The 27,065-nt window shown below is 44.1% G+C and overlaps 1 protein-coding gene across 1 annotated transcript; it reads right to left on the bottom strand.

The window, feature by feature from the left end:
- Positions 1 to 1,553: 1,553 nt before the first annotated feature.
- LOC119322726 (restin homolog) lies at positions 1,554 to 8,858 on the bottom strand. Its single transcript, XM_037596234.1, has 8 exons — positions 8,581 to 8,858; positions 8,280 to 8,471; positions 5,091 to 8,159; positions 3,698 to 4,535; positions 2,956 to 3,611; positions 2,501 to 2,645; positions 2,338 to 2,416; positions 1,554 to 1,917 (listed from the first exon to the last, which is right to left on the bottom strand). The coding sequence occupies exons 1-8, from the start codon at positions 8,734 to 8,736 to the stop codon at positions 1,815 to 1,817; spliced, it is 5,238 nt and encodes a 1,745-aa protein (XP_037452131.1). The 5' UTR covers positions 8,737 to 8,858; the 3' UTR covers positions 1,554 to 1,814.
- Positions 8,859 to 27,065: the final 18,207 nt, after the last annotated feature.

Below are 27,065 nucleotides of genomic sequence, written 5' to 3'. Positions count from 1 at the left end.
GATCCCGTTAATCAAATGACAACTCATGTATATGGTTAGGAAATTTAACCATCTTCGATTCACGAGCTAGTCAAGTAGAGGCATACTAGTGACACTATGTTTGTCTGTGTATTCACACATGTATTATGTTTCCGGTTAATATAATTTTAGCATGAATAATAAACATTTATCATGAAATAAGGAAATAAATAATAACTTTATTATTGCCTCTAGGGCATATTTCCTTCAGTTTGACCCCTAATGGATTGTAATATCACCACTCAATCATTCAACCTAGGAATAACTGCTGATGTGCAAAGTGGTCAACGAAGTATTTCTCCAAAAAAAACATATTTCCTCCATTCCATAATGTAGTGTGCCCATATTTTTCGAGATTCAACTTTGACCATAAGTTAGACCAATAATATATAAATCATTTTACTGGAAAGTTATACCTTTAAAAACTTCTTTCGAATACGAAATCAAAGGTATAAGCCATGCTCCCGCCGCAGTCGTCATGTTAGTTAAATTTATGGTCAAAGTTAAATCTCGAAAAACATGGACACGCTACATTATGAAATGGAGGGAGTACTACGCGGGATACCACAATTTTTACATCATAGTTTATTAAACCCCAACACCAAGCATTTAACTATAGGTTTCTTCTTCTTTTTTGCGGCTTATTATAGGTTTCTTTCTTAGAAATCAAAATCATGGTATTCTAGAAAGAAAAAACACTAAAACATACTTTGGATCCAAACGGGGCCTAAAATGGTATTTTGTGAAACAAACTAAATTAACTAATTAAGGCATGCCCTATGCATCGGTTGGCTGACGCGTTGATCGGATATGCCACGTTCACGATCGTTGGATCCTGCCTATGATAGCTTTCGATATGGGTCACGCCAGCCATTTAACTGCAACATACCGTTTGCAACATGCCCCATGTTGTGCTTGCACTGCAAACACTTGTCTGCCGTCCAAAGCATTTTTTGACCGTTGCGACATTGCCCTATGTTGTCATTGCAATAAACCCCTTAGTAAGGTTTGCAACATGACAGATGGGGCACGTCAGCCATTCAGCTACGACATACTGTTTACAACATGACCCATGTCGCACTTGCATTGCAAACACTTGTCTGGTGTCCAAAGCATTTTTTTTACCGTTACGACGTGCCCAAAGTTGTCATTGCAACAAACCTTTTCCATTAAATTTTCATATATCTCTGTCTTCTGAAGTCTATTTTTTTAACCTTGTAAGTTCCGTTTTGTTGACAAAGAATAATTGGTGGCATTAAAGTAGGAATTCTTCGGTAGTATCTCTAATAATCCTGTGACGAGACCTTAACTATATCAATAATTTTGTGCCACAAATGCAGAATAGGTCATGATACACCTTCATGTAGTTTGAAAAGTGAAGCCTTACCACCGCATAATAATTAGTAATAAATTGCCAGCCAAACAGAACACCCTCCCTGAACAACGATAACAAGAAATAAGCTAGTCTTATAAGCCTTTCATTTTGATCAGCAACACGTCACGCTATAGCCAGTTGGACATCTTGCTTCCCAAAGGAAACACACAGAAAACTCTCGTCCAAACATTCACTTCTCCAGCGTAACAAAGAATGGTATTGTTATCTTCTGCACATATTACATCCTGCTTGCGGAATCTGGCACATCGTGCTCGAGTACAAATTTGAAAAGGGAGCAGGAGACGCAAAGAATGACATTTCTATAGTATATAAAAAGGAAGGAGAGAGAAAAAAGGTAAAACTATGGATCCACGCTATTGTACAGTTATGCTATTAGGGGGTTGGTTATTCACAAGCAGTGTCACAAGATGCTGCCTACCAACCATAGGTGCAGGAAGAGCCAATACGCCAAGAGTCCTAGCCTTGCTCGCGGCCGGTTCATCAGAATTTGGCTCCCTGAGACCCTGCAGAAAGATACAAGGCAGATCGACTAAAAACCAGCATGTAGTATGCACTACTGAACTTCCACACAACCATGACAGCAGTGAAAGAAATTCAATCAACAAGGAAGCAATAAGTTCTCCATCTCCTCTCTTAGAAGTAAATCTGAGCTGGCAAACGTACTTAACTCAACTATTAAGGGGCATATCTAGTGCATCTAATAGCTAGGGCCTTCGTGCAATTACACAAGTCATTTTGGTTCATGAGACGTCCAAGTAGAACTCCAGACTCAAGATTGACACAGATATTTATACTTGACTATAAATTAAAGGAAACAGACGGAAAAGAGAAAAGTTCAAATTCAGAGCAAAGATATGCCTTTTAGTTCCCCCAGTGACACCTGAGTTTGAAAATCATTACTTGTTGATTTCAAAATAGCTTACCAGATGCCATCAACTCTGTCAGCGATGTGCTTTCCTTGTGCTGGAATCAAGCCAGATGTATGCAATGACTTAATACGCCCTTCAATACAGAAAATATGGCATTGTTATGACACTTGTATTAATTGAAACACTTCAAAATGACTAAAAATATAGGCTATGTTACCTTTGTCATCCGAATCATGTGCAGCAATTAGGCGTTCAGACTCTGAGCCCATATTAAGAACAAGATGGTCGGATGAACCCTTCCGCATTACTCTAGCATGTGCAGCAGTAGGGACAGATGAAACCGATGCCTTCCCCGTTGGTCCCTACAAAGAACAATAAAACAGTGAATTATTACAACCCAGGATATATGCAATTTTTATTCACCTGTCAAGTGTCAAGATATGTGCTGGTATGTGAAATCTAGCTCATGCGCAGTGAACTGTTAGAACTACTGACATGGGAAATACCAAGAAACCGCAAGCATAAGGCCCATGGCCAGGCAAATCATGATGAAAAAACAGTGACACCGCTATATATAATAAAAGAAACATTGGGACAGCATTAACATATCTTGAAAGATCACGTAGACAAGTAACAAAGCAATGAAGGAACCATAAGACAACGAGGGCTTACCAAATCTTCAATCTCGGATATGTCTGAACCAATTGCCGTGGAAGATGCGTCAAATGCTCTGTCTTTACTAACCTCTGGCTGCACAAGCTGAGAATGATACAAGTCCTCAAGCATCTTAACTTTTGCTGATAACTCATCAACTGTCTTTTCCCTGGCCTGCAACTTCGATCCCAGCTCCTGTTTTACAGACTTGGCATTCCCAGATTCCATACTTGAGGCGATTATTAGTTTTTCCAGCTTTGGTAAGAGTGTTTGTGTGCTTGCAGGTTTATTATCTTCCAGCACATCTTTTCCAGCAAGATATCCAAACCGCTGAATCATTCGCTCCATACTGACTGTTACCTCAAGCAGTTCACTGCTTTTTGATTCCAACTCCCTACGATTTGAATCAATGTTTCTGCAAACCTCCTTGAGCTTTTCAATTTCACGAGCATGAGATTCAAGATTTAACTGTAAATCTTCATTTTCATATCTTAAGGTCTCCGCTTCACGTTGGAGTGCATCAAATTCATCAATAACAAAGAAGAGTTTGTCCATGGGACTAGAGAACATAGCCACTTCCCTACGCAAATGCGACTCGTCAGATGGTATATTTAGTTTATTTACTTTTTCAACAAGTGCTTCCAGCTGATCCTTTGAAATTGCATCAGTTGTACCTGTTAAGACAAGAAAAATAATAAGTAAGTTTGAAATAAAACGTTGACCATATGAATGTCTACTTAATAGTTTCATGGGAAATTACCTCTTTCTACTGTAGTTTGTTCAAGTGACAGCAACTCTAATTCTCTTGCCTTCAACACACCCTCTCTTTCCTGGTATTCCTGAATCCTTATTTCCATTCCATTGCGCTCATCATATACAGTTCTGAGATCTTCCTCCAGTTTGCATACTCTTTCCAAATACAACTGGTGGTCATTTGAAGCAGTTTCAGCAGCTGACTCGGCTTGTTTCAGTCTCATTTTCAACTCACCTAACAAAGTTATCACTAACCCCTTAATATCAGATAACCTCTGAGACACTGACTTCAGTTTGTTCATGGAAGATACTAAAGTGTCCACCACCTTTATATAATCACCAGACTCCTCGTCCTTCAAAACAGACAAAGTTTGTCCTACTTTCGATACGATGCTGGAGTTGCCTGTTGCCAAGTCTATTGCGTCACCTAAATCAAGCAAGTCATCAAAAATAATTTGAATCTGTTCAGTGCAATAAATACATTTTGATGACATTGCCCTGAGCTCTTTTTGCAGCGAAAGCAATTCATCTTCTTGAGCTCTGTTCTGAGCGTCCTTGTTCTCCAGTTCAATCTTCAAGGAGTCGTGCTCTTCTAAAGTACGAGCAAAGTTGCTGCTTGCTAATTGCAAAGCACGGAGCAACAATATAATATTGTCACTCATGTAACCTGATAGATCTTTAAAAAATCCAGAGAAATGTCCAGCTTGATTGCTGCATTGTTCAACAATATTACTCAAGGATGAATCATCATCAATATTCTCTTTTCTGTTTTTTCTGTCAAGCATTCTTCCGGTAACAAAGTTATTGTAGTCTTGAAGAGAGAAAAGCTTGCCAAACTCTGAATCCTGCTTATGTGTATATTAAAAAACCAGGTTATGTTTAAATATGCTGAAGTCAAATAAGCACAATTATTCTACTTGAGAAAAATAATTCCAAAACCAAGCAGAGCAAAAACTTGAAAAAGAGGCGAATGCGGAGGAGGGAGGGAGAGGGAGATTCATCGTCCAAAGTAACATAAGAAACTGTAGGTGGGCAATGTCTAACTTGCCGCATAGGCCATAAAGCTAGAACAATTCCTAACATGACAAGACACGACACGTTGACAGCTCAAAATGCGAAGTCATCCAACCAACTAGTCATCAGTTACATACATGAAAACTACATTACAAACGGGACAGGTCCAACAAACAAAAGCTGCGTTATGAATAAACGGTGGGGAAGCATTGAACTAAGTCCAGTAACACAATAACTACATTATTGTTGGAAATAGTGTCCTGGCAGAACAAGTAATGCTAGAAAACCAGTAGGTTTGACAAATAGTAAATATACTGCAACACACGGAACAAATAAATCAAAGAAATACTTTTGGGAAAAATCATGCAACCATAAAAACACTTTACCTCCATAATAGGATCAATCTGGAACCCCATTGCAGCGAGGTGTTCATGCATACCCTTCACTGTAAGGCTCATATCTCTCAAGGTGCTGACCTTCTTTTCAAATTCTTCAGCCATCAATGATATCATACTATCATCCATTACAAGTGTGCTAAGCTTCTCAAGGTAACCATGATGTTCGGTTGAATGACTTTGTAAGTTTCCATGACTTTTATCCAACTCTTCCAAACATTTAGCTAGCTTAGCATTAAGAGCACTGGTTTCCATTTCATGTTTGGCTCCAGCTTCATTCTTTTCAGCACTAAGAATAGCAACATCTGTTCTAGTCTGTGATAATGCATGTTGCAGTGAGTTAATAGTTGCATTGGCATCTTCTAGTTTGTTGGCATTATGAGCCAGTTCCTCATTTGTTTTCTCCAACTCCTCCTCTACAGCAGCAGTACGCAATTGCATTTGGTATTTCTCTTCAGAAGTAGAAGAAATATACTCATTTAATTTACTCAACTCATCTTCTAATATCTTTATAGTAGAATAGGAATCAGAAAGCCTGCCAGCTTCCAAAGTAACTTGCTCGTGTGCTCTCTGTAGCTCATTCTCCACATGATTCTTAGCAGCTTGTGACTCCATTATGTATTGGGCGATCTGGCTTATTTTTTTCACAGGGTCCTCAGAGGTGTGATCGACAGGAAGAGCGACGCTTGATACTGAATCAACTAGAATGCCCAAGGAAACTTTAGCTTCTTCCAGCATGTTATCTACTTTACCCTTTTCCTCACTAAGGGAAATAATGTCCAACTGCAGCTTATCAAAATGCGTAACCTGAGAAGATAAATTCGCAACTTGTTCTCTGAGATCAGTATTTGCAGATTCTCTTGACACTATCTCATATTTCAGATTCTCCATTTCTGTGTTCCTTGCTTCCAGATCTCGTTTTAGCTTATCTGATATAGAGTTATTCTCATCCAGAGCTTGTTTTAGATTCTCTGTTTCAGAGTTATTCACATCCAGAGCTTGTCTGAGCTTTTCTAGCTCAGAATTCTTTTCATCCAGAGCATGTTTCAGCTTCTCTATCTCAGAGCTATTCCTATCCAAAGCATGCTTTACATTCTCTGTTTCAGAGATCTTTTCATCAATAGCATGTCTTAGCTTCTCTATCTCAGAGTTCTTCTCATCGAGGACTCGCTTGAGTCCTTCACGCTCCTGTACCAAACCTTTCCCCTTTTTCACGGCCATTGACAGCTTCTCCCTAAGCAATGATGATTTTTCGTCCACCTTTTCAAACTCTTTCTGTAATGAGTCCTTTTCATTTTTCAAAACATAAATCGCCTCTGTCATTTTTTGTAGTTCACCTGATAGTCTCATTTTCTCAGATCTATCAGTCATGTCTTCTTCAAGAATTAATTTACAAAGTGTTAATTCCTGATGTAGGGTATACACTAGTGTTTGTAACTTCTCTAAACTTTCACACTCAATAGGAGAGGATTTTGCTCTTCGCTGGATACTGCTTACGCACTGGTCCACCAATTTCGTAGTCTCCAGGGGCTCATTGTCCTCCCATTTGACATCAGAAACCTCTACAAATGCCTTTACAAGCTCAGTATTCTGCGATGAGATAACAGATAATTTATCAACAGCACCATTGTATACGGACATTAATTCAGAAAGTTCATTTACAAGTATGTCCTTTGCCTGCTTCTCTTCCAATAGAACTATGGTTAAACGGTCAATTTCCTCATGCATTGAGACCAGTTTTGATTCATGTGCAGACAGCCTATGAAGAGCTTCAGAAGACTCATTCTGCATCCGCGCCGCATCATCTTTGGCCTGGTCCAGTGAGTTGACTAGCCAAGTGATTTGTGAATCAAGTTCACCAGTTAAGACTGAGTGTGGAAAGTCAACCGAGCCTAGAATATCTTTAACTTTCCGGTGCTCCAAGAAGACCATGTCTGCAATTTTCTTTTGTTCAACCAACCATTCCAATCTGTCAATCATCTCCAAGGAAAGCAGATCCTCTGGAAATGTTGCCTCTGACATAACCTCTCCAATGCGTTGAAGGAACCCATCACTTATTGTAAGTGTAGTGTTTACATCATTTAGTTGCTCAATGCTTGCCTTAGCAGCTTCCCATGCGTTGTATGTTTCTCTAAGCTCGTCCAAACATTTCTCATGTTCCGCTGACTTTTCATCTAACAACATCTTAAGCTCCTCAAGTCTGCCCTCAGATTCTTGCAAGGCATCAGACCTCTGTTGCAACTCCACCATGCACCTCTCCAGCTCACCTGATTTTTCAGCCAGTGTCTGCTTTAAGGAATCACGATGCTGCACCAACGACTTGCCCTTTGTGACAGCCAAGCTGAGCTTCTCTTTAGTAGTTGATAATCTATGCTCCATCTGCTCAATTTCTGCCTTTGTTTTGCCTGCTTCAGCATTTGCTATATCTCGAGCAGCTTTCATTTTCTCAAGCTCTTCAGTAAGGATTTTGTTTTCTTGCACGAAACTGTTCAACTTTTGCATGAAATTTGCTTCACTTCTCTTGCTACTGACCAATTCCTCTGAAACATTACCTAAAATAGTGGCGTGATCGCATTGACCCATGGCCACAAAACCAGGCTTAACCTCTGCCAAGACCTGCTCAAGTTGTTCAATGCCCAATAAAACCTGCCTGTACCGCTCTGTTAGCAACAAAGTTTTCCTTTCGACAACAGATATCCCGTCTTGATCAACACCCTCAAAACTGATGGCATCTTTCCCAACCACGGCATCGACCGATGCAACCATTCGCCCAATAGCTAGTTCTGACACTTGCCTCCACGAACCAAGGTATGCATCCACAACCTCTTTTGACACTTCGACCTCAGCAGCCCTGGCACGTAAGCTGTCAACCTCCTGCTCCCTGGAACGCGTCACTGAATTCAGTTCAAGCACAAGTCTCGAGCAATCATCCAGCATTGAGTGCAGTGGTGCCCTCTCATCAGGATCATCTGCATGCAACGAACTCACTTCCTGCCCCACCAGCTCCTGTAGCATTCTCCGGAGTGTCGCTGCCTCCCGTGCACACACATCTCTCTCTTCCTGAACCAAGCCCAGTTCACATCATCTTATAGTCAGATCAGAGAATGGAGCTGGCACGTTGCAATTCAAGTGCAAAATAACATGAACTTAACTAGTGTGAAAAGCAAAAGGAAGCAATACCTTGTACTTGCGGCACTCGGCAGCGGCGCTAGACTCGTCCGGGAAGTCGATGACGGCGATGGATTCATCGAGCGAGCGAGCGGTTGCGAGGTCGTCAGGGGCATCCTCGAAGGTCTCGCCGCTGGTGGCATCGTCGGCGGGCATGCTGACGAAGATACCAGCGTCTGGGTCTGCCCCGGGGCTCCGCGCATCCTACACGGTGCAGAGGCAGGAGCTTCCGTAACCCATTCCATTTGTTCGTGCGGACCAGGGTATCAAAATGGAGATGGCAGAGCGGTTGGAGCCGCGGTTGCGATGATACCTGCGAGGGGAGCTCGACGAGGACGCCGTCGCTGCTGCCGCCCTCGTCGGAGTGTGCCCGGACGCGCGGGGGAGAGCGTCGGCGGGCGGAGGAGGAGGATGCAGAGGAGGAGGAAGAGGACTTGGGGGAGGAGTCGGAGTCGGAGTGGTCGGCCATGGCGGCGCCAGATCTGGGCCGGGTCGGGCTGGTGGATCCGATCAAACCATCGCCGAGGAGGAGGAGAAGGAATTGGGGGAGACGATGGCGCGTGGGCCCGATCGGGGGGTGCGCGGAGCAGAGCTGCGAAGGTTGGGGAAGACACCAAGCTGACAAGTGGGGTCCACGTGGCAGTGGAATAGGACGGTGCTCTGTCACATCCGGTGTCTCTTGGAGTGGGTGGGACCGCGACGGCCCACCTGTCGGTCAATGCTTCCGTGCGACGTTGGGGCATTGCGTGCACTTTGCATCAGGACCGAGGTTGATTCGTGAGCACTCGTTGACCACTGTCTGATAGGGGTCCACGCGAATCCGGGCATCACCAAAACTAATTAATCTTCACCCTCCCTGATTTTCATGAGGTGTTGATGCAAAAAGAAGATTTTCATGAGGTGGGCCCTTCCTCACTCCTAATCTCCAATGAAAACCGCCACCTAATTGCATTTCGTTGAATCCGTAAAACCTGGTCCGTGCGTGTAGTATTACTGGGTCCACGTCTGAATGGGACACAAAACAAAAATTCCAAAAAGCTTATTTCATGGTCTGGTCCTTACACTCGTGCCTAATTATCAATCACCTACACCACATGTGAAGATAAAGACGTCTTTGACCGATCTCGTCCTACATTATACAAAAACAGAAAGAAAATTTGCGATATAGAGATCAAAACATTGAGAAGTATATATAATGAATTTTTCTCTTGCGGTTCAACTATACACGAAGAAAACGAAGCATCCAACCAAGAAACGGAAAATTACATAAGTAAGCATTAAGCACAACTAGCACCGAGTAATGCATCACAAACCTTTATATCAATATTCTTACTAAAGCATAATTAATCATCAACATAACTCACATATCACTATCATCATATCTTAAAACTATTACAAAGAATCAAATTTATTTTGTCCAATGATCTTAATAAAAGTTTTTATTATATTCCTCTTGAATATCTCTCACTTTGGGACTGATTTCATATGTTGCTTTTGATAGCTCAAACAAATCTAAGTGAAGAACATGAGCATAAAAATTTTCTTCTCTCAAAATAACATAAGTGAAGTATGAGAGAATTTTTTTCAAAATTTTACTAGCTCTCAAATAAATCTAAGTGAAGTATGAGAGCATTTCTCCAAAAATAATAAAGCATACCGTGCTAAAAAAATATAAGTGAAGCACTAGAGCAATTGCATAGCTCAAAAAAAATTAAGTGAAGCATATAAAGCAATTCTAACAAATCATAACATAATTTTGGCTCTCCCAAATAGGTGTGTTCAGCAAGGATAGATGACACAAATTAAAAAGCAAAACAAGCAAAGACTCATATAATAGTAGATGCTCCAAGCAAAACTCATGATATGTGACGAATAAAAATATAGCTCCAAGTAAAATAATGATGGTCGTTAGAAGAAAGAGGGGATGCCACTCGGGGCATCCCCAAGCTTAGTTGCTTGTTCCTCTTTGGATAATAACTTGGGGTGCCATGGGGCATCCCCAAGCTTAGGGTCTTCTTACTATTTATTCCTTCATCCATCGTGATTTCACCTAAAACTTGAAAACTTCAATCACACAAAACTCAACAAAACCTTTGTTAGATCCGTTAGTATAACAAAGCAAATCACTACTCTAAGTATTGTTGCAAACCTATTCATATTTTATTTTTGCATTATATCTACTATAATCCAACTTTACCCTGGCTTATAGCCTTCAATACAAACCATAGATTCATCAAAATAAGCACACAACGCAAAGGAAACAGAATCTGTCAAAAACAGAAGAGTCTATAGTAATCTGAAAACTTTGAATACTTCTGTAACTCCAACAATTCTAAAAAATTAGGAAAACGCGGGCAATTTGTATATCAATCTTGTGTACAAAACTCAAGATTTTATCGCTCTTTTGTGAATATTAAAAATTATTTTACTGGGCACAAAAGTTTCTATTTTTCAACAAGATCAAATCAACTATCACCCAACATGATCCCAAAGGATTTGCTTGACACAAAAACTAAATTAAACATAAAAACACAATCATAACAGTAGCATAATTTTGCAAACACTCAAGAATAGAAAGAAAAGGATAAAAATAAATATTCATTGGGTTGCCTCCCAACAAGCACTATCGTTTTATGCCCCTAGCTAGGCATAATGCATAGATCTAAGTATTGTCATATTTAGTTTCCAACTCCTCAATCAAACACTTGGAATTCTTCAAAGATTTAGTATAGAAATTTTCAATAACAATACTCCTAGGAACTAGTTTGAAAAATTCACTCTTGCAAATAGGGTCTTTTATCACTTCAACAAAATATGGGTGAATACTAATCATCTTAAGATCTTCTTTGTTACTATTAGAAGTTGCACCCTTGTTTTTAGTGACTTGAGTAATCTTGCCATTTTTTTAATAGTTTTAGCGGAAGAAAAAGCCGTGCTTAGATTACTAAATAATTCTTCCAACATGTCAATTCTAGCGGGGCTCTCCTCTATTCTCTTGTTGAATGCGGGTTCTTTTTCTTTTAGTACTTTAAGAGCATCTCCTGCTTTTGGCCCAATTCTATTAGCAAGATTATGCATCTTTTTATCTATTTTCCAATGTTTTCTTCAGTGAGCATTTTCTTTTCAATAGCATCTAGTCTTTCCATAACATGCTCGAGAGTTAAAGTTGTTTCATCAATCATAAGAGGTGGTGAACCCACTAGATTTCCCATAGCGTTAAAAGCATCTAGAGAAGGACACATCAAGAAAATTCCACCAGTAATCGTATCAAGGACGAATCTATACCACCCCTACTCGATGGAAAATGCTTTGCTAGGGCGTAGCGCCTATGGCGTCTTCTAGGCGATGCCCCCACCACCGCCACCGTTGTCGGGCCTGGCCTTGGCCTCCGTCGGTGTCCTTGTCGTGTGCGCTCCCTGGGCGTACTACGACCATGTTACGGCTACGTCCGCCTGTTCTCCATCGGGACTCTATGTCCATGACGGTACGCTGGTTCATCTGATGGGTAAACCTAGATGCATCCGATCTAAGAACTCCAAAGAAGAAACATTACGGGACTTCTACTCCGTGGCAACTCCAACCAGAAATCCTAAAGCATCAAGGAGTTTGTGCACATCTCATCTCAAGATCAGCGACCCACCAGACCGGAGCTTGGCACCTGACTGTACACCTCATCTGATGTTCATATTGTCCGTATTGTCCACGACGTCGCCGTTGGCGCCACCACTAGCGATCGCATCAGAGGTAACCGAGGTGAAACCAGATGTTGGTGGGGGCAACAAAGGGGCTCCCCTAGCGGATGCTACCCACCCGAAGCCGATAGCTGGAGGATCTGAGGCCCTTGGGGCGGACAGCTCAATGGCGTGTGCGATCGTCACTATGCTAGAGATGGCACCTTCTTGGATGGTTGGTCAATCCGCAGACACAGCAAAGGAACAGTCAGCGGGTTACAGACCAGAAGCTTGTATGGAGGGTGAGGATCAGGAAGAAACAAAGGAGCTTGCTGAGATTGTTATGGTGAACCCTACGGTGTTACCAGAACCGACAAGGACATGTATATGAATGGAAACAGGGAGCAACGGGGAGCGTGAGGTGGATATGGAGGCAACCAGCCGTGGGGCCACTAGTCAACTGGCGGGGCCAGGTGTCGTGCCCCGTCAGAAGCCATGAATTGCCTCAGTTGGAACTGTAGAGGAGTTGGAAACAAACTGACAGTTCAGGATCTGGTAGCCCTTGTTAAGGCTATCGAGGCGAGGATAGTGTTCTTATGTGAAACCAGGCAAAGTTCAGAAAAAGTTCGGCGTCTGCGTAATACGCTGGGTCTCAGAGGTTTTGCTGGTGTTGATAGTGTGGGTCTTAGTGGTGGTCTTGCATTATTTTGGTGTGATCAGATATACATTGATGTCAAGGATATGAATGAAAGGTTTATCGATGCATATGTCCATGTATCTCCTACTGCACCTCTTTGGTGGCTGACTTGTGTGTATGGGGGGGAGGGGGAACCGACATCGTATGTGGACAACTTTACAGAATTTGCACGCAAGTTCAGATTTGCCATGGTGTGTCATCGGTGATTTTAATGAAGCCATGTGGTCCTTTGAGCACCTTGCAGCAACTCAGCAAAATCAAAACCAAATGATAGCATTCAGGTATGCCTTGGAATGTTGTAATCTAGTGGACTTGGGCTTCCAAGGGTTACCGTTCACGTACAACAACAAGCAGCGAAGAAACATGAACGTTAAGGTTCGGCTGGACCACGCCGTGGCTGATAATAATTGGCGGAATTTGTTCTCTGCTGCTAAGGTCGTGCACCATGTCTCGCCTTGCTCGGATCACCTTCCAATCCTGCTGAAATGTGAAAGAGATGAAGAGAAAGTTTATAAGTCATGTTACAGGAGGTATGAGATACTATGGGAACGTGATGGGAGCTTGCCAGAATGGGTGGTGCAAGCGTGGGAGGAGGCTGGGTTGAAATTTAATCTTGGTGATGTGAGGGCTGGTCTGAGTAGCTTGCTGCTGAAACTCCATGATTGGGGAAAGAAAATGTTTAGGAATGTAACAAGAGAGTTAGAAAAGTCAAGAACCAAGCTTGAAGAGCTCTTGAACATGAACGCAGATAGAGATGAGATAAAAAAGGTGTCTGATCATATGAACGAACTACTTTATCAGGAGGAGATGTTATGGCTGCAACGGTCGCGTGTTGATTGGCTCAAGGAAGGGGGCCGGAATACAAAAAAAATTCACCTGAAAGCAGTGTGGAGGGCTTGAAAAAATAGAGTGAAGAGCTTAGTGGATAATCAAGGGGTATGCAGAAGGATCATCATACGATGAGTGCAGTGGTGCAAGATTATTTTACGTCCATGTTTACACGTGATAGTAATCTGAACCCAACGCTGGTCCTTGAGCTTTTTAACCCTGTTGTTACTGATGTGACAAATGAAAAGCTATGTGCAGAATTTTCAGAGAAGGAGATTGCGGATGGGCTATTCCAAATCGTCCCTCTCAAGGTCCCGACAGTGACAGATTACCAGCACGGCTTTTCTAGAGGAATTGGAGCGTCCTTAAGGAGGAGGTTGTCAGGGCTGTGAGGGAGTTCTTCCGTACTAGAGTTGTGTCGGATGGCGTAAATGAAGCGATCAATGTACTCATACAAAAAACGGATGAACCAACAAGAGTTTCAGATTTCCGACCAATTAGCTTGTGCAACGTCCTCTACAAGAGAGTGGCAAAGTGTCTAGTTAATAGGCTAAGGCCCGTGCTGGACGAGATTATATCTCCGTTTCAGAGCGCATTTGTTCCTGGTAGACTCATTACAGATGACGCCCTTTTAGCATTTGAATGCATTCATGCCATACATTAGGAGAAGAGAGAAGATAATAGCTTTTGTGCTTATAAATTGGATTTGTCCAAAGCATATGACCGAGTCGATTAGAGCTTCTTGGAGCGAGTGATGGTTAAGCTGGGTTTTGCTCATTGGTGGGTGTAGTGGATCATGACGTGCGTCACCATGGTGAGATATACTATCAAATTCAATGGAACCCTCTTACAATCGTTCGCACCGGAGCATGGTCTTCGGCAAGGTGATCCCCTCTCGCCATTTTTGTTTCTTTTCATGGCTGATGGTCTCTCTGAGTTGCTGAAACAGGGTGTGTGAAGAAATGCCATAGAACCTATGAAGGTCTACCAAGGGGCACCAGGAGTCTCGCATCTTCTCTTTGCGGACGACGCATTAATGTTTTTCAAGGCTACACAACAGCAAGCAGAGGCGGTAAAGGGGATTATTCATGAGTATGAAGGGGCAACTGGACTACTAATAAATCCAGCGAAGTGCTCTATTATGTTTGGCCAATCTTGTTCGAGTAATGAGAAGGAAAATGTGAAGCGGGAACTAGGAATTCAGCAAGGAAACTTTGAGGAGAAGTACTTGGGCTTGCCAACACCAGAAGGGAGAATGCATAGAGGAAGTTCCAGAATCTTCAAGTCAAACTCCTGAAAGGGATATGTATTTGGGGAGATGGGAATATGGCCTCGTGCGATAAGGAAATTTTGATAAAAGCGGTTGCTCAATCCATTCCCACATACATTATGGGGGTTTTCAAACTTCCATTCTCTATCTATGATGATCTTACTCGTATGGTCAGAAATTATTGGTGGGGCTCAGAGAAAGGGAAGAGGAAAACGCATTGGATGGCATGGGAAAATATCATAAAACCGAAGGCTATGGGGGAGCTTGGCTTCAAGGATTATCGACTCTTCAACCAGGCTTTGCTCGCTCAGCAAGCGTGGCGGTTGCTAACTAATCCAGAAAGTCTTTGTGTGCAGGTTTTTAAGGCCAAATATTATCCCAATGGCCGCCTAGAGGATAAGGTGTTCGCGGGGAATGCTTCATCAACATGGCACGCCATCACTTACGGCCTTGAGCTCCTCAAGAAGGGACTGGTTTGGAGGATCAGCGACGACCAGGGGGTGCGCATTTGGCGTGACCCCTGGCTCCCTCGGCCTCCGTCATACCAGCCGGTCTCACTTCCTGGAAGGGGTAGGATAAGGCGTGTTGCTGACCTTCTTAGCGATCAAGGAACATGGGACGTCAACCTGCTCCAACAGTACTTCATCCAGCCAGATATCGACGAGATCCTCAAGCTTCGGTCGGTGCCACACATGTAAGACGTCCTCGCCCGGGGACCGGATAAGAGGGGTATCTTCTCCTTCAGGTCTTCCTACAAGCTTGGCCTCGACGAGAAATTCCACACGTCTACATGCGCCACAAGCAGGGCACTGGACGGCAATCGTGCTGTCTGGACGGCATTGTGGGGGTGCCCTGCTCCTCTGAAGGTACGAATATTTGGGTGGCGATTGGCTACAAATACTCTTGCAACCATGGAAAGTAAAATGAGCAGAACTATATAAAAAACTGACATATGTGTTGTTTGTGGCATTGAACAAGAAGACTCTTTCCACGTTGTCTGCAGCTGCCCAATGGCGGGCGCTCTTTGGGCTGCTATGAGGGAGTCATGGCTGATACCGGCGCGAGCGGAGATCAAGAACACCAGGACGGAGTGGTTGCTGCACCTCCTCGCCCGCTGTGACGAGACCCAGCGGATGGTCATTCTTATGACATTTTGGCGTGCATGACACTGCCGAAATGAGGTTACTCATCACAAGCCGGCGTCCCCCATCGAGGCATCGAGATGCTTCCTCAACAACTACATCGAGTCTCTTCTCTGCATCAAACAATACCCCAAGGAGGACACTGTTAAGGGCAAGATGGTGATCCATAGTGCATGTCAGCTACCCAAGGAGAAGAGGAAGGAGATGTTGGACACGCAGTGGATGGTGCCGCCGACGGGATGTGTGAAACTAAATGTGGACGGGTCTTTCGTCCATGGGGAGTCTACTGGAGGGGCAGGAATGGTGCTTCAAGACGATACCGGGGCCATCATCTTCTCCTCATGTCGCTACCTTCATGCATGTTTTTCCCCATTAGAAGCCGAGCTGGCTGCATGCCTCGAAGAGTGGCCCTGGCGTTTGCACACACTGATAAGGAATTAATAATTGAGTTGGACTGCAAGGAGGTAGTGGAGCAGCTGAACTCTGAAGGTGTTAATAGGTCCCAAGTCGCTGGCCTGATCGAGCAGTCCAAGAATTTGCTACATGGCATCAGGCCTCACGGATTTGTGCATGTTTTGAGGCCATGCAATGCACCTGCACATTTTATGACCCAGATGGGATGATGCGCACAACGTACTGCTATTTGGTTTGGCTCTGGGCCTAATGATCTTTGTAGAGTAAATTGCTGAAAGCCACCACATTTGTGGCAAGGGTACTGTAAAACTACCGCTTTTGTCAAAAATCACAAAAAACCACCACTTTTATGGCAAGTGAGTAACAAATCGCACTGATCCAGACTTGAGCCATGACTAATAGCGAAACTGACAGGTGGGACCCGTCTATCCGGGCTGATGTGGCAAAGACTAGTCCTAGTCAGTGTTTGACTTGCTGAGGTGGACGGGGGCCCACCTGTAAGCCACACGTCTTATCTCTTCCCCTTCCTCCCCACATATTTCTCTCCCTCACCACCGGCACACTCCGGCGAGACGTACCCAGCCTTCCCCACAGCATCGCTCCTCCCTCCGTCCGGCTCACTTGTCGCGCCAGAGGCCGCCGCCCATCCAGTCCCGGGCTGAGGCATAGACCGCCGTCGATGTTTCTGGCCGCGGTCCAGCCTGAGGCCGCCACCCGTCCTACCCTTGGTCGAGGCAAAGACCGTCGTTGCCGGCCGCGGTCGAGCCCGAGGCTGCCGCTCGTCCTGCCCCTGGTCGAGGCTGAGGTCGCCATCGCCGGTCGCGGTCAAGCCTGATGCCACCGTCCATCCCGCTCCCGGAGAAGGCAGATGCCTCGCCGGCGTGAGTGTTTGACCATGCCTAATCGAAGGAATAGAGAGAGAGAAGGAGGGCAAAGCTGGCTGATGACGTGGCCTAGAGGCGTCGACGTGCTGCTGTGGTGGTGGGTGGTCGGCCGGTGGCGGGGCATAACTGGAATCTGGATCGATGGATCCATGTCAAGTTGTAGCAGAGGAGGGTGCGGCGAGTGTGGGGTGGCTGGGCGAGCGGTAGCGCCCGCAGCAGCCGGCGGTGCAGGGCGCTACAAGAGGCGGGAAGGAGATGCCTTGCCCGACGTTGACCGTCTGGTCTCGGTGGCGGCCATGGCGTGGCGTAGATCGGCCGTGCCTGCGTGGGCGGGTGGCATCGTCGAGGCCGGAGGGGAGAGGGGAAGGGAACTAGCGGCGGGGCTGCTCGGCGGAAGGGGCTTCCCGGTAGTGACGGGGCTGTCCCGGGAGGCTGTGCGTGCCGGCGATCATGGTTGAGCCGAGATAGAAGAAAAGGAGGAGGAATAAGAAAGAGGAAAAGGAGGTAAAAATATATGGGAGGCTGACGGGTGGGGCCACCTTCCATCTCAGCATACTATCCACATAGGCATGCCATATCAGCCTGACATGTGGGGCCAACCTGTCAGTTTCGCTGTTAGACTCGGCTCAAGTCTGGATCAGTGCGATTTGTTACTCACTTGCCACTGAAGTGGTGGTTTTTTGTGATTTTTGGCAAAAGCGGTAGTTTTGCAGTATCCTTGCCACAAATGTGGCGGCTTTCAGCAATTTGCTCATCTTTGTAAGATTTGTGAAAACGAGTGTAGCCACTATCACTGATTAATATATACTCGTTTCACCCGCAAAAAAAGGACGAATCTATACCAAGTAGTGATGACCACATAAAAACAGCAAAGAAGAACAACGGTAGATTGCTTACAAATAGATCTATTGTGAGCATTACAAATCCTATACCAAGCATCTTTTAAATACTCCCCTCCCCTTTGTTTGAAGTTAAGAACCTCGTTCTCGGGGGTGCACACAATAGAGGAAGAACTATCCATAACGACAAAAAGTGACAAATAAAATTACACACGAAAACAGATCTGACGAGAAAACGGCGAACGAAAAAGAGGGCGAATAAAACAACATTTTTTTGTGAAGTGGGAGAGCTGAAAATGAGAGGCAAATGGCAAATAATATAAATTGCAAGGAGATGATATTTGTTATTAGGAACCTGATAGATGTTGATGATGTCTCCCCGACAATGGTGCTAGAATTCCTTTTGATGCGGCTTGAACTACATCGGTATTTCCCCAAAGAGGAAGGGATGATGCAGCACAACTATGGTAGGTATTTCCCTCAGTTATGAAACCAATGTATCAATCCAGTAGGAGAACCAAGCAACACTATATAAATGGTACCTACACACAAAGAACAAATACTTGCAACCCTACTCGTATAAGGGGTTGTCAATCCCTTCTTCGGGTAACAGCGTGAGAAATTGTCAAGTTGACGGGATAAAATTGTGATAGATTGGATAAATAGATCTCACAATGAAACAAAATAAAATAAATAAAGAAAAGTGCAGCAAGGTATATTTAGGTTTCTAGAATAATATATCTGAAAATGAAAGCGAATAAAAATTGATCTTGAAGGCAAATATGATAAAGAATAGAGCCGGGGGCCATAGATTTCACTAGTGGCTTCTCTCGAGAAAAATAACATACAATGGGTACCAAATTACTGTTGGGCAATTGATAGAACTTCAAATAATTATGACGGCAATGATCATTATATAGGCATCACGTCCAAGATTAGTAGACCGACTCCTGCCTGGATCTACTACTATTACTCTACACATCGACCGCTATCCACCATGCATCTAGTGTATTAAGTTCATGGAGAAACAGAGTAATGCAATAAGAACGATGACATGATGTAGACAAGATCTATTCATGTAGGAATAGACCCCATCTTGTTATCCTTAATAGCAACGATACATACGTGTCATGTCCCCTTCTGTCACTGGGATTAAGCATCATAAGATCGAACCCATCACAAAGCACCTCTTTCCATGGCAAGAAAAATCGGTCTAGTTGGCCTAACTAAACAAAATATTCAAAGAAGAAATACGAGGCTATAAGTAATCATGCATATAAGAGATCAAAAAACTCAAATAACTTTCATGGATAAAAACATAGATCTGATCATAAACTCAAAGTTCATTGGATCCCAACAAACACACCGCAAAAAGAGTTACATCAAATAGATCTCCAAGAGACCATTGTATTGAGAATCAAAAGAGAGAGAGGAAGCCATCTAGCTACTAACTACGGAACCGAAGGTCTACAATGAACTACTCACGCATCATCGGAGAGGCGCCAATGAGGATGATGAACCCCTCTGTGATGCTGTCTAGATTGGATCTGGTGTTTCTGGAACTTGCGGCGGCTGGAATTATGTTTCATCGACTCCCCTAGGGTTTTTGGATTTTCGGAGTATTTATAGAGCAAAGAGGCGGTGCGGGAGGCGGCCGAGGTGGGCACAACCCACCAAGGCGGGCCTGGGCCCAAAAGCGCGCCCAGGTGGGTTGTGCTCCCCTCGGAGCCCCCCTCTGGTACTTCTTCGGCCCATCTTGTGTCTTCTAATCTAGAAAAAATCTCCAAAAATTTTCGTTGCGTTTGGACTCCGTTTGGTATTAACTTTCTGCGAAGTAAAAAACAAGCAAAAAACAACAAATGGCATTGGGCATGATACGTCTCCAACGTATCTATAATTTTTGATTGTTCCATGCTATTATATTACCTGTTTTGGATGTTTATGGGCTTTACTTTACACATTTATATCATTTTTGGGACTAACCTACTAACCGGAGGCCCATCCTGTATTGCTGTTTTTTTGCTTATTTCAGTGTTTTGAAAAAAAGGAATATCCAACGGAGTCCAAACGGAATGAAACTTTCGGGAGCGTGATTTTTGGAACAAACGTGATCCAAAGGACTTGGAGTGCAAGTCAAGAAGCAGCCGAGGCGGCCACGAGGGTGGAGGGCGCCCCCCTACTGGGCGCGCCCCCTATCTCGTGGGCCCCTCGGGTGTCCACCGATGTACTTCTTCCTCCTATATATACCCTCGTACCCCGAGAACATCAGAGGCGACCACGAAAAACTATTTCCACCACCGTAACCTTCTGTATCCGCGATATCCCATCTTGGAGCCTTCGCCGGTGCTCCGTCGGAGGGGGAATCGACCACGGAAGGCTTCTACATCAACACCATAGCCTCTCCGATGAGTTGTGAGTAGTTTATCACAGACCTTCGGGTCCATTGTTATTAGCTAGATGGCTTCTTCTCTCTTTTTGGATCTCAATACCATGTTCTCCTCGATCTTCTTGGAGATCTATTCGATGTAACTCTTTTTGCGGTGTGTTTGTCGTGATCCGATGAATTATGGGTTTATGATCAAGTTTATCTATGAGAAATATTTGAATCTCCTGTGAATTCTTTTATGTGTGATTAAGTTATCTTTGCAAGTCTCTTCGAATTATCAGTTTGGTTTGGCCTACTAGATTGATCTTTCTTGCAGTGGGAGAAGTGCTTAGTTTTGGGTTCAATCTTGCGGTGTCCTTTCCCAGTGACAGCAGGGGCAGCAAGGCACGTATTGTATTGTTGCCATCAAGGATAAAATGATGGGGTTTATATCATATTGCATGAGTTTATCCCTCTACTAAAGGAAATATGCCCTAGAGGCAATAATAAAGTTATTATTTATTTCCTTATATCATGATAAATGTTTATTATTCATGCTAGAATTGTATTAACCGGAAACATAATACATGTGTGAATACATAGACAAACAGATTGTCACTAGTATGCCTCTACTTGGCTAGCTCGTTGATCAAAGATGGTTATGTTTCCTAGCCATAGACATGCGTTGTCATTTGATTAACGGGATCACATCATTAGGAGAATGATGTGATTGACATGACCCATTTCGTTAGCTTAGCACACGACCGTTTAGTATTCTGCTATTGCTTTCTTCATGACTTATACATGTTCCTATGACTATGAGATTATGCAACTCCCGTTTACCGGAGGAACACTTTGTGTGCTACCAAACATCACAACGTAACTGGGTGATTATAAAGGTGCTCTACAGGTGCCTCCGAAGGTACTTGTTGGGTTGGCGTATTTCGAGATTAGGATTTGTCACTCCGATTGTCGGAGAGCTATCTCTGGGCCCTCTCGGTAATACACATCACTTAAGCCTTGCAAGCATTACAACTAATAAGTTAGTTATGAGATGATGTATTACAGAACGAGTAAAGAGACTTGTCGGTAATGAGATTGAACTAGGTATTGGGATACCGACGATCGAATCTCGGGCAAGTAACATACCGATGACAAAGGAAACAATGTATGTTGTCATGCGGTTTGACCGATAAAGATCTTCGTAGAATATGTGGGAGCCAATATGGGCATCCAGGTCCCGCTATTGGTTATTGGCCGGAAACGTGTCTCGGTCATGTCTACATAGTTCTTGAACCCGTAGGGTCCGCACGCTTAACGTGTCGTTGACGATATAGTATTATATGAGTTATGTATGTTGGTAACCGAATGTTGTTCGGAGTCCCGGATGAGATCATGGACATGACGAGGAACTCCGGAATGGTCCGGAGATAAAGTTTGATATATGGGATAATAGTGTTTGATCTCCGGAAGGGTTCCGAAATTCACCGGAAGAGGTTCCGGATGTTTCCCGAAATGTTTGGGTATGAGAACACATTATTTGGGCCAAAGGGGAAAGCCCACAAGGTTTTTGGAAAGTGCAAAAGGAAGTTTTGCGGAGTCCAGGGGCCAGACGCCAGGGTCCCTGGCGTCTGGGTCCAGACGCCGGGAACCCTGGCGTCTGGCCCTGGAGTCCGAGAAGGACTCTTGCCTTTCGGGTGAAACCGACTTTGTGGAGGCTTTTACTCCAAATTTCGACCCCAAGGCTCAACATATAAATAGAGGGGTAGGGCTAGCACCCAAGACACATCAAGAAACACCAAGCCGTGTGCCGGCAACCCCGTCCCCTCTAGTTTATCCTCCGTCATAGTTTCCGTAGTGCTTAGGCGAAGCCCTGCGAAGATTGTTCTTCACTAACACCATCACCACGCCGTTGTGCTGCCGGAACTCATCTACTACTTCGCCCGTCTTGCTGGATCGAGAAAGCGAGGACGTCATCGAGCTGAACGTGTGTAGAACTCAGAGGTGCCGTGCGTTCGGTACTTGGATCGGTCGGATCGTGAAGACGTACGACTACATCAACCGCATTGATAAACGCTTCCGCTTAGCGATCTTCAAGGGTATGAAGATACACTCCCCCTCTCGTTGCTATGCATCACCATGATCTTGTGTGTGTGTAGGAATTTTTTTGAAATTACTACGTTCCCCAACATCTACATCATGTCATCTTTCTTAATGCGTTACTCTGTTCTTTATAAACTTAATACTCTAGATGCATGCTGGATAGCGGTCGATGTGTGGAGTAATAGTAGTAGATGCAGGCAGGAGTCGGTCTACTTGTCACGGACGTGATGCCTATATACATGATCATGCCTAGATAATCTCATAATTATTCGCTTTTCTATCAATTGCTCGACAGTAATTTGTTCACCCACCGTAATACTTATGCTATCTTGAGAGAAGCCACTAGTGAAACCTATGCCCCCGGGTCTATCTTTTATCATATAAGCTTTCAATCTACTTTTACTTGCATCTTTACTTTTCCTATCTATATTATAAAATACCAAAAAATATATTTATCTTATCATATTATCTCTATTAGATCTCACTTTCGCAAGTGGGTGTGAAGGGATTGACAACCCCTTTATTGCACTGGTTGCGAGTTCTTTGTTTGTTTGTGTAGGTGGGTGGGACTTTTGAGGAGCCTCCTACTGGATTGATACCTTGGTTCTCAAAAACTGAGGGAAATACTTACGCTACTATTGCTGCATCACCCTTTCCTCTTCAAGGAAAACCAACGCAAGCTCAAGACGTAGCACGGCACTATGTCAATAGGTTAGTCCCAAAAAATGATATAAAGTTGCTATAAAATGATTGTAAAACATCAAAGAATGATAATATAACAACATGGAACAATAAAAAATTATAGATACATTGGAGTGGTATCAACATCCCCGTTGATCCGTCAGACAGTCAAATCCGGCCCAACCAAAATTAACTGACTGTAACCATGCTCCAGCATGCGTCGTATTGACCCCGCACATCTCTGTGCATTGCTTGACGTCCTGTGTATGCATGATCCTCGCACGACACACCACATGTTCCTCTGAACCTTATGTATCATCACCATCCCCGTCGTACACGTCCAAGTACTTTCCACAAACTTGACCCACTAGAGAAAACCATCCGGGCAGACTTGACCCTGATGGATACCTCCTGCAGAATTTTTCCTTGTCTCCTTTTGCTAGTACTTAAATGTACGCAGAGAACCTTTTATCAGAACTTGTCCCAAGCATCTTGGCAGCTCCATTGCTCCATGTATCATGCATATGCACCCGGTGTAGCCTTTCTTGTGTACACATCAAATCACTCACCATACTCGTACAAACCTGCATCTTACGAAGCCTTGCTACACTACATGCCTTCTCCGGACTTGCTCCGAACCCCTTTTTTCACAACAAATCTCTTTCTTTGCCTTCTCCACGTGCCTTTGCCTGCCTCGATTCTTTCAGAACAAACAACACAACACAGCAACACGCATGCCACATCTCGGCCGGCTTGCACAACTCCTTGCCACAATGCGACAACCTGCACAACCGCCCATAGCACATGGCCCTGACCCGTCATGCCTGCCTGCAGCGCTGCCAGCCCACCAGCCGGCCTTGCTCGGCCTGCTAGCTGGGCCGAAGCATCTAGCTGCCTCATCCGTGCATTGCACGCCCTGGTGTACGCCTTGCCTTCGAATCAATCTGGGTCGATTGAGACACCATCGCCCCTGCACGCTTGCACAATTTCGAGACATGCCTTGCTCCGCCTGCTGTTAGGGTTGCGCACGCACCTGCATCGCTGCCCTAGCATGTCACGCCACCGCATCTCGATCCAATTTGTTGCATGCCTTGCTGTCTTGCTCTGCACGTCCGATGTAGCAGCTTGCTGCCGCTGCTGTACGTGGACTCCTGCTGCTCCCATCTGCGTGCCTTGGCCACCGCCTGCTTCTGATCGCTTCCAATACTCGCCGACTTCTCTGACCGCTTTCCTACTGCACGTACAAACTATATTTCGATCCATGTCAAACTTTCCTCCTCCTCTAGATCAACACCATGGCCTCAAATAGAACCTTGCTCGGATACCACTTGTTAGAATAGATCCAAGGCGTTCCATCGATCTACTGAGGACCAAGCAATCACACAAGCATGACACCGAGATTTGTTAACGAGGTTCACCATCATGGTTCACTGGTACACGCCGGTCCTATACAAACGATTTTTAACCCCTTTCCGCAATGACACTTGGAACCGTCGCCAAGTGAGTGTGGGTGATAGGGGGGTCCTTCCCACACGACCCAGAAATCGTCGGGGATAGGCCCTCCTGGGACACAGGCTGGGGCAAAATGAGCTCGTGTGCGATCGGGCGAGGCATTGAAACCCAATCATTTCCGTTCGTATGTACATCCCACACGGTGAATCTCGGATTTTTTTATGTTTGTATGTATATCACACAAAGTCAATCCAAGGAGTACATTTCTGTTCTTATGTACATCCCACATAGTCAATCCAGGGAAAACGTTTCCGTTCGTATGTATATCACACATAGTTAATCCAAGGAATACGTTTCCGTTCTTATATACATCCCACACAGTCAATCCAGGGAAAACATTTCTATTTGTATGTACATCCCACACAGTTTTATGTGTAGGCTCATGTGTGAAAGGTGTAACTATCACACACGCTCTGCCTTGGTTAACTGTTTGCTTTTATCAACTACATCACAAACGAATCGATGAAGAAAACTATGTGGCATTGGGCTATCCATCACAAGCGCTTTTACTGCTAGAACCGTTTGCAAAGTTCCGTCACACATTTAGCAGGTTTAATAGTTTACAATTAATAATTCTAGTATTACGCAAATTCACATTTCATATCGAACAACTGTTTGCCAATTTCATATCAGGCACATAAATATGTTATAACATCACAGTATGATAGCTACATGAAAACAACACAGTACAACATATAGCTAGTTCAACTTCATAAGAACAATATTAGAACAATATATTCATTTCCCTAATCGAGATCATCCAGGCTCGTCTTATTCACCTCTGCTTTCAGTTCAGTAAGAACCTGTTTTGCACTGGCCAACTGGGAAAGTGCCTCCTCCTTCGCCAACACCATCTTAGCAAAGTGTGATTTAAAAAATCTGAGCTCATTCTCCACCTTCCTCTTTTTATCCCGCATCTTCAAATATTCTTCAGTGTTGACAACACTTCCTCAAAGCCTACGTCTGTTCTCTTCCTCATACATGCTCCAGAGCTTCGCTAGGCACATCTTCAAAGACCGTGGCCACTCTTGATCAACCCACTCCAAGTAAGAACACTTCCGTTCATCCTATAATATTTAAAACTAGATCAGTAACAATTGTAGGGGAAATGGGTTTATAGCAACATAGAAAATCACCAATGCTTATTTTGAAAAAACTGAAGAAACATGTTAATTATGACATATCTTCTCAAAAAGATCAATGTGCAAATGAATTAATTGCTACTGAGACAACAACCAAATTCTGGAACATCAGAAGCTATAATTAACTACAACAATGCTACAAGTTCTTACTCATGTACCATAAATAACAAACTGAACATTTTATGAGGAAGGTAAATATAACTGCAACAGCATAGCGACAGTGTTTGGATGACAACAAATTGATACTAACATGTGTGTACATGCACAAACTTAGTAACATAGAACTAATAACACTAAGGCTGTCCACTATGTATGCCAAAACTGGTGTAAAGACAACTGTTGCTACATCTCATACCGGTGCCCTACACTGGCGAGCCGATGCAGCGGAAAAAAATCAGGGACCCGGACTCCGGAGCACCTAGTTGCTCCGATGCCCAGTTCCTTCGTGCCATAAAGATTTAGTATTTTACTGCTTGGCTGCTCGGATGTGTGGACCAAAGTTGGCTGCACAAACTGCTGAAGCGGTGCCAAATAATTTTTTAATGGCACCGCTGATGACATGGCAACAATTTTAGATACTAGGTACAAACTGTGACACTGTCTTAGGATGCGTTTGGTTGAAGGTGTGGTATGAATGGGTTGGGACCGTGACAGTGTCTGAATCACATCTAACAAATGATTTGTAACCACGAAAGAGGGTCTAACCTTCTATGCACATGCCATAAACTTCCTCCCACTGTCCACAGATTCAAACGCAACTAGCTTCATGCATGGAGATTGATGGTAACAACGAGCACATAGATCTTCAGCCACCCCACTCCATTTGTTGCCACTGATGGTCCTAGGGAGCTAAAAGAGGAAGAAATGACTCAAATCGACCGCCGGGTAAAAATCCTTCATTCCAAGTCATAGCCTGAGAGAGAGAGAAGAGAGGCATACCCGGGTGGTGAAGGAGTCATCGCCGGAGGAGGAATCGCTGGAGAGTTCTTTGAAGAAGACCATGGCGACCCCAAAAGTAGGATGCGAGATGACAAGAGTGTGGAAGCGGCTATAGCATAGGAAGGAAGGAAGGAAGGAGGAACAAGGGAAATGTGACTTGTGGTCGGGGAGAAAGGGGGGTGGGGAAGGGGGGAGGGGGCGGGGGTAGATATTTTTTGGCGGTAGGCCACAATTTTGGAAACGTGGAGGGAAACTTTGCGCACGGTGCCGCCGGACCATTCACTTTGAATGATTGTGTGCATCGCAAACGA

This window comes from Triticum dicoccoides, chromosome 6B (assembly GCF_002162155.2).
Source record: "Triticum dicoccoides isolate Atlit2015 ecotype Zavitan chromosome 6B, WEW_v2.0, whole genome shotgun sequence".
NCBI lineage: Eukaryota > Viridiplantae > Streptophyta > Magnoliopsida > Poales > Poaceae > Triticum > Triticum dicoccoides.
Note: the sequence above shows the minus strand (reverse complement) of the source record. Positions and strands in the feature narration are given on the sequence as shown.

Coding starts and splice junctions, on each gene's coding strand:
- LOC119322726 (XM_037596234.1), bottom strand. CDS start 8,736: ATGGCCGACCACTCCGACTCCGACTCCTCCCCCAAGTCCTCTTCCTCC. Junction 4,536..5,090: donor AGATTGATCCTATTATGGAG/GTAAAGTGTTTT, acceptor ACACATAAGCAG/GATTCAGAGTTTGGCAAGCT. Junction 2,417..2,500: donor ACATGATTCGGATGACAAAG/GTAACATAGCCT, acceptor TCTGTATTGAAG/GGCGTATTAAGTCATTGCAT.